Source organism: Sapajus apella, unplaced genomic scaffold (assembly GCF_009761245.1).
Source record: "Sapajus apella isolate SASKATOON/1434 unplaced genomic scaffold, GSC_monkey_1.0 scaffold271, whole genome shotgun sequence".
NCBI classification, from domain to species: domain Eukaryota; kingdom Metazoa; phylum Chordata; class Mammalia; order Primates; family Cebidae; genus Sapajus; species Sapajus apella.
The window spans coordinates 221,020-228,689 of record NW_022437211.1 but is presented as its reverse complement, the minus strand read 5'-3'; the positions used below and the strand labels follow the sequence as shown (position 1 = coordinate 228,689).

The 7,670-nt window shown below is 49.8% G+C and overlaps 2 protein-coding genes and 1 pseudogene across 3 annotated transcripts in view; 1 reads left to right on the top strand and 2 right to left on the bottom strand.

Annotated features, from left to right (window-relative positions):
- Positions 1 to 3,778, top strand: part of LOC116545453 (3 beta-hydroxysteroid dehydrogenase/Delta 5-->4-isomerase type 1-like) — a 10,577-nt gene extending 6,799 nt beyond the window's left edge. The window contains exons 4-5 of the mRNA XM_032271995.1: positions 2,986 to 3,091; positions 3,595 to 3,778. Of these exons, the coding sequence (XP_032127886.1) occupies positions 2,986 to 3,091; positions 3,595 to 3,778 (290 nt within the window). The remainder of the gene's footprint in view (positions 1 to 2,985; positions 3,092 to 3,594) is intronic.
- ZNF697 (zinc finger protein 697) overlaps positions 562 to 7,670 on the bottom strand; it is a 31,285-nt gene continuing 24,176 nt past the window's right edge. For both annotated transcript variants that reach the window (XM_032272003.1, XM_032272004.1), the window contains exon 3: positions 562 to 5,369. In XM_032272003.1, coding sequence (XP_032127894.1) covers positions 3,961 to 5,369 — 1,409 coding nt within the window. In that variant the 3' untranslated portion in view covers positions 562 to 3,960. The remainder of the gene's footprint in view (positions 5,370 to 7,670) is intronic.
- LOC116545462 lies at positions 5,870 to 6,359 on the bottom strand (annotated as a pseudogene).

Sequence of the window (7,670 nt, the reverse complement as noted above, 5' to 3'; positions counted from 1 at the left end):
AGAAGGGGACGAAGGCGGAATGTGAGTGGTGAAGACGGTGAAGGCCACCAGCAGCCTTCCATACCTATTCCACTGTTATCTGATGGGCAGCCCAGACAGGCGCTTTTCCTGGCTCTTACTAGATTGTCTTCACTGTTTGGAGCAGTTGTGTGAAAGGAGGCCTACCAGGAGCAGACAAAGCCTGTTACACCTTGCACTGCACTTTGCCTCCATAATTCTGGCAGAGGAGAGAATTTGAGCCTTATGTGTTATACTTACTGTAATCCCCAAGAGAGAAACGGGGTCTCTAACTGGTCCTACATGGTTCTCAATCATGTTTGCCCATTAAAATCACCTGGGGAGTTTCTATAAAATCACAGGAACTTAGGCCTCACTCCAACTAACCGCTCTCTTCATTTAAAAGGCAATCAAAAAAGTTCTCCAAGGTTAAGAAAATCTGTAGCTGAATCTAATGAAGGCTCAAGAATTCCAGGTGGACCAGGTACAGTTCTTCTAACTGAAATGTGGGCAGAGGCCCACTCAGCAAATTCAGGGTGAGGGAGCACAGATAATATGTAAATGTGGCTGTACAGGCATGGCTGTATTCTACTGCAATTTTACGTACAAAAATACGCAGGGCAGGTTTGGGAGTTTGCCAACCCTTGTTCTACAGGAACACAGCTTCTATAGATAGAGCTCAGTGACATTTAATGTGTGTCAAAGAAGAATGACATAGTAAAAGACTGATATGGATTTAATGACAAATATTCCATAGTGGGTGCTAAACACCAGAATGCTGCCCAAGGAACCATCATTAAATAAAACAACCGGAAAATAAGGTAATTCTCACGAATACAAGCACACACACGAAACCTGTTACTTTTAGGGTCATTAAATTATTCACTATTTTAACAAACAGCTGTAAAATAACATTACAATGAAGAAGAATGTGCACAAACTTCAGAAACACAGTTTAGATTGTCTATGAACACAGGTCCTTAATTTGTATTTTTTCACATATGTACAGTCTCTTGACTATAAAGAGACCACATGGCTCAAGGGGTTAACTTCTCATTTTCTCCTTCCAACTCTGAGCTCAAGATTTAATCAAAACCATTTCGCCTATTTAAACTGCTCCAGGTTTTGCTTAGCAAAGGGCGGCAGCGGAAGCTTTCTCTCGACCAAACTCTCCAGGAAACAAATAATACACGTGCTTCCACCATTGTTAATGGGTTGGTGGAAAGAGTCCTTTAACGTTTTCAAGGGTGAACCGCAGTTAACAGGGTTTGCTGAAGAAATATTATTATTCTAAAACGAGATAGAAGTAACAACCTCCTGAATGCATTTAACCCCACTTAATGCAGATAAGTTCCCTGAAGAATTGTAGGAAAAAAATGAATCACATTTTAAATGCACCAATAGAGTTGGGTGTTGGTAGCTGAATTGTTTTCTTCTGCTAAGAATTTGCTCATAGAAGGGATATCAACGTAGTGGCTGACTCTCTTATCCATGGTAATAGAAATAATGAGAGAGGTAAACGAAGTCCAAAGATTCCCACTGCCACTAAACTATTTTACATTAGCTTCACTCTCCACTCCCTGTTGAACCCATTCTCTAAAGCTGCTGATATGTCGTATATTTGATGCAGACAAGACTGGGCATAAATATAATGGCAGCAAAAAAAAAAAAGCGAAGAATCAATCCATGAATAATCAAAAGTTGGATAAGATTTCATAGGCACAGACTTGAGAGAACTTAAAACAGCTGGAAGAGGTAGATGTCCGGGGGAAAAAACCCACAAAGCAGTAAGATTACCTACAAATTGGCTATACCATTTTCAGGTCGGTCTAATATGCTTCGTATTCAGATTACAAGTCAGAATTCAAAACAGACACTGGCTTTGCTTACATTACTCCTGACTAAAAGAAAACGAGAATTAGTGACTTTCAAAACTGTCTATAGTTTGAAAATCTATTTGCATTTGTGAATGACAATAAATTAAGAGGGCAATATCGACAGACATTATACAAGCCCAGGATTATCTGTATTTTTAACTGTTTTTATAACCACAAAAACATGCTTTCCTATAGTCCCCAAAGAGGTTCTTTACTAGAATACAACTGATCAAGTATAAATTACAAGCATCCACAGAAACTTTGCTAAAACTGTAAAAACAATCTCATAGCCTCCCTCCCCCACTTCAACTGTGTCCAGTAGTTTGTGAAGATGCTTCCATGAAATGTGCACGGTAACAATCACTAGTGAAAACAATACTGCTTTCCACAACTCTAACTTCTAAAGGCTCACCTAGGGCAGGGGTGTTCTGTATAAGTAACTGAAATCTATACAAGCCATCTAACTACAGCCCGTACTAAAAATGGAACATAGCTAGGATACCCTAATTAGCCGACAAAGACCAGCTTTGTCAGTAAGGACATGTTCGGCCCTTCTAGGCTAGCCTTAAGTTTTTCATCAAGCATAAGAATTTTCAGTGTCCTTATTATAAAAATCATGACAGGCAAGTCTTCCTAGCAGGTGAGCTGAAGAATGCAAAAGGTCAGGCTACAATGATTCACACTGTCCTCAGACTCCCTTCAGGACAGCCTGCACGCTCCAGTTCCCAGGCCTTCCCTAAGACAGGGGTGGTAACACTGATCTAACTCACAATGATGTGAGAAACAACTAACAATTATTAAAAATCATAAAGCACTTTGCAAATATCAAAGTGCTATTTTGGCATCTCTATAACAACCAGAAAACATTCATTGCTTGTGCTATTTGGCAATTTTGCATTTACACCTCTCCCTGACTGGGATCTCCTGTGTAAAGTGTTGAGATTTCTATTGTGCCTCCACGTGCAAGAAAAAGACATTCTTACTTCGATTAAGTCCTTCATCAATATGCATGGAGGTGGGCGTTAGTGGAGGTCACTAACAAATGCAACGTGAAGGCGAAAGAGACCAAGGAGTCTCGCATCCCAACAATGTGAACACTTTACTTTCCTAGATTTCTCACGTAAAGGCCAGCAAAACTCTGAGCTAGCTGACTTTTTAGCAGGTCACTGGGCAACCGAGTTGACGATCTACAGTTCACTGGAAACGCCCACATCAAGGTGAGGTCGGAAAAGGAAAGTCACACACAGCTGGGATTTTTCCTTTTCCCTGTACTTAAGAGATCATAGTTGAGACCTGAAAGAAATACTGGGTGTGGCACACACCTGGGATGAAGGGGGATAGGGTAATCCAGGTAAACAGCCTTGACCCAGCATAAAGCTAGAGTATTTTCAAGGAAGTAGCAAAGAACCTGGAGCAGAATCAGGATTTCCCACATCTGAGAACCAGTTACAAATGAATTTCTAAACCCCAGACTCTGCCCCTTGAAATGAGTGTGGCATTCTTCAGCCCACTTTGCCCTAGATGCCTCAAAATAGCAGCTAACTGTGGCTCAGAGAAAGGAAAAGTACATTACATATCCCTTCCTATGTGACTGACAAGGTTCCCCTCCTTTTTGTGCGGCAACAGCTGATGACGTGCGGGGACCGGGCAAACTCCGGCTTACCAGCTGGTGGGAGTTTTATTTTGCCCTATAATCCTCATTTAAACCCTCTCACCGCAGACTCCCAAAGGCCATCGCAGCCTGCCCTAGTCTACCGCCCGCCATCCTGTTCCCATGCCAGCCCAGGAACGGCTCTTCCTCACGGTCCTCCAAGCTCTTCGCCCCCCTACAGCGTGTATTTAAGGAAGTCATCACCCCCAGCGCATCTCCTGAACATGTCTTCCATGAGAGGTGGCAAGTATAGCACCGGGAAAGAACACTTACTCAACCCTTCCCCCACTTCGGGAAACCCCAGACACCGAAAGGCTCCCCAGTCACTCTCAGATTGTCCCTCCCACCCCTTCCCCACTTCCTTCCCCTGGGTCAGTCCCAGGACATGCGCCCCCCAAGGGCTCCCCACCGGGCAGCCTCCCTCGGACCCAGCCCCTAGCACAGGTGCAGCTTCTGGTGCTGCGCCAGGTGCGTCTTGTAGCGGAAGCCTTTGCCGCAGCCCGCGCACTTGTGCGGCTTGTTGCCCGTGTGGATGCGGCGGTGCCGGATCAGGTGCGAGCTCTGGATGAAGCTCTTGCCGCACTCCAGGCACGTGTAGGGCTTCTCGCCCGTGTGCGTGCGCTGGTGCTGCGTGAGCGTGGAGAAGTCGCTGAAGCGCTTGTCGCACTGGCCGCAGCGGAAGGGCTTCTCGCCGGTGTGCACGCGCAGGTGGTTCACCAGGTGCGAGTTGCGCCCGAAGCCCTTGCCGCACTCCCGGCACACGTAGGGCCGCTCGCCCGAGTGCGTGCGCTTGTGCGTGAAGAGGTGTGAGCTGACGCTGAAGGCCTCGCCGCACTCGGAGCACATGTAGGGCTTCTCGCCCGTGTGCACGCGCTGGTGCTTCACCAGGTCCGAGCGCCAGCTGAAGCGCTTGCCGCACTCGCCGCAGCCGTGCGGCTTCTCGCCCGTGTGGATGCGCTGGTGGTTGGCCAGGTGCGAGCGGCGCACGAAGCCCTTGCCGCACTCCCCGCAGGCGAAGGGCCGCAGCGCCGCCGCCCCCGCGCCGCTGGCCGCCGCGTGCGCGCGCCGGTGGCTGAGGAGGTGCGAGCTGAGGCTGAAGGCCTCGCCGCACTCGGGGCACGGGTAGGGCTTCTCGCCCGTGTGCAGGCGCCGGTGCTTGAGCAGGTCGGCGCGCCAGCTGAAGCTCTTGCCGCAGTCGGCGCACAGGTTGGGCCGCTCGCCCGTGTGCAGGCGCAGGTGGTTGGTCAGGTAGGTGTTGCGGCTGAAGCCTTTGCCGCACTCCCCGCAGCGGAAGGGCTTTTCGCGCGGGGGCCGGGCCAGCGCGGGCCCGGCCCCGAAGCCCCCCGCCACGCCGACACCCATCATGCCCACCATCGCGCCGCACTCGCCCGCCAGGCCGAAGGGCTCCAGGCTGGCGGCGGCGGCGGCCTCCGCCAGGCGGTGAATGCGCTGGTGCTGCAGGAAGGCGGCGCCGGGGCTGAAGCTCTCCCCGCAGTCGGGGCAGATGGTGGGCGCGTCCATGATGCTGGCCACCAGGCTGTCCAGCTCCCCGAGGTCCATGGCCATGGGGTGGTGGAGCCGGTGGAAGCGTCGGTGGGCGGGCTTGTCACCTCGGTGCCGACTCCCCAGGGAGAGGTGCCGCCTCCAGGGAAGTATGGGAGGGGGCGGCTGCTGCTCTTCCTCCTCCAGCCGGTTCTCCCCAGCACTCCCGTCGTCGTCCTCGCGGAGGCGCTGGGATATGCTGTCAGACTCGAACAGTCCTGGGAACATCGCCATGTCAGCTACACCAGGTTGGTCATCTTCCCCACGGATAGAAAAGCTTTCTTCCTCACTCAGCTGCCCCCCTGCAACACAAAAAAGTGGCAGTAGAGGATTACTATACTTGGCATTCAAAAGGTAAGCCCAGAGGAAACCTCAGTAATAAAACCGTGATCCCCTGCCTCAGGCACTCTGGATCCCTGCCCCTCCAAGGTCCCCTGAGAGTCCAGCCTCTCTCTCACCTGGCTTCTCCAGGGAAAGGCCTAAAGGAGAGTTCATTCACTGCCCCCTCTGCCCACCAGTTCTTCAGGCAGCTGCCTGGGGCCGAGGCCCCACTAGCTGGACCCAAGGCACTGCCTAGCAGAGCCATCTGAAGCCCTGAGTGCCTGTGCTCAGTATGGTCAAGTCTGTACCAGGTGGGACACTCCCTGAGATCTCAGGAAAAAAGATTTACTCGCTCCAAGAGCTACCAGGGCCTTTTAAGATTCTAGTCTCAAAAGACAAGAACAGTTTGCCAACCTGAGAAAGACCACCTGGCCTAACCAGACCCTGGACTAATTTTTTTTTTTCTTTTTAGAAGCACCAGGGTCCATGAGGCATTTTATTTGTAAATATATGTATTACATCCCTAGAAAAAGAATCCCAGGATTTTCCCTCCTGTGTGTTTACGTCTTGCTTCTTCATGGTCCATGATGCCAGCGGAGGTTGTCAGTACAATGAAACCAAACTGGCGGGATGGAAGCAGATTATTCGGCCATTTTTCTAGATCTTTGAGTCGCACATCAAATCTGGGGCTGATCACACCACGCTTGTTTAGCCTGCCTGTGAGGTTCACAACAATTTTCCCAGCTCTGTGATCGTAACTGATTTCAAATTTGCCAGTGTAACCACGCTTCATCATCACAGTGAGAAACCGGATGATAACTTTGGAGCACGGCCTAATAAGCACCTGGCGTCTGCCTCTCTTTTCGGCATTGTTGATGCTCTTGAGAGCATCAGCCAGGACATTCATGCACACCATTGTGGCAGCACGGAAAGATGGCGGAAAGAGCTTTTTTTTTTTTTTTTTTTTTTTGAGAAGGAGTCTCACTTTGTCACCCAGGCTGGAGTGCAGTGGCATGATCTTGGCTCACTGCAACCTCCACCTCCCGGGTTCAAGCAATTCTTCTGCCTTAGTCTTCAGAGTAGCTGGGATTACAGGCACCCACCACCACGCCCAACTAATTTTTCTGTTTTTAGTACAGACAGGGTTTCACGATGTTGGTCAGGCTGGTCTCCATCTCCTGACCTCGTGATCCGCCCACCTCATCCTCTGAAAGTGCTGGGATTACAGGCGTGAGCCACCACGGCTGGCCTCCCTGGACTAATTTTTAAAGTACATTTGGTCAGTCTGAAACAGCTTACGTTGGAACCGAACACTGAGGCCTTCAGGACTTGACTGAGGCGGGGGGGGGGGGGGGGGAGGGGGAACGGGAACGGTAGGGAATAAAAGAGGAGATTACAGAGCCTGGAGCTGGTGAGCGCAGGTTAGAGGCTGGTCCAGGACACACACCTGTTGGTCTCTGGCTGTTTATCCACAAGCAGAGTGAAGTTTCTGAGATGTGAAAGGCCACACATGCCCTCCTCCACATGCTTGTTTGCACTGCGGAGGAGGACAGCAGGGAGTCTGGGACTGTGTCACAGGTGAAGGGATTTAACCTCTCACAGTCCTGGCTGCAAAGTATTTTAGCTCATTTCTGTCCCCAGAGCATGTGCTGAGCAGGCTAAAGTAATCAATGCCCCAAGACGGAAACGAGGAGGTGGGTGGAGGCCCAGCATTCACTCTTTCAAAGCTAGTAATAGGCATTTGGCAGAGGCCATGGGCACTTTGGGAATTAGCCACATGAACCGAGGGAGGTCACTTAGCACTGAGTTGACTTATCTGCAAAGGGACATGAGGACGTAGCTGTAAACATCTGGATACTTCCTGTTTGCACAGTACTGTGCTTAGTAACTACATGCAGCAACTCATTTAACTCTCCCAATAGCCCTATGAGGTAGGTTCTAATACTACCTGGGTAATTCTGTAGTGTCGTTCCAGGGGTTAATATATAGTGGCATTCTCTCTAAAGTGCTGCGTCAGTGTGTGAGCCTCTTCACCATGCTTAACAACCCCAGAGACATGCCAGCCCCTCTAATTTTGGCAGACACATCACTTGACTCTTTCTGAGACATAATAATGCACTCCTTAAATTAGAGGGAAAATCAAGCCCTTTCCTTTACTGTCTTAGAATATGGCTGTGTCTGAGGTTGGTCAGTCATAGGCCCTGAAATGCAGAAGAATTCCTTTAGAATGTATACTATTTAAAACGCCAGGTTTCCAATAACTCACCCCAGACTGGGCTGAA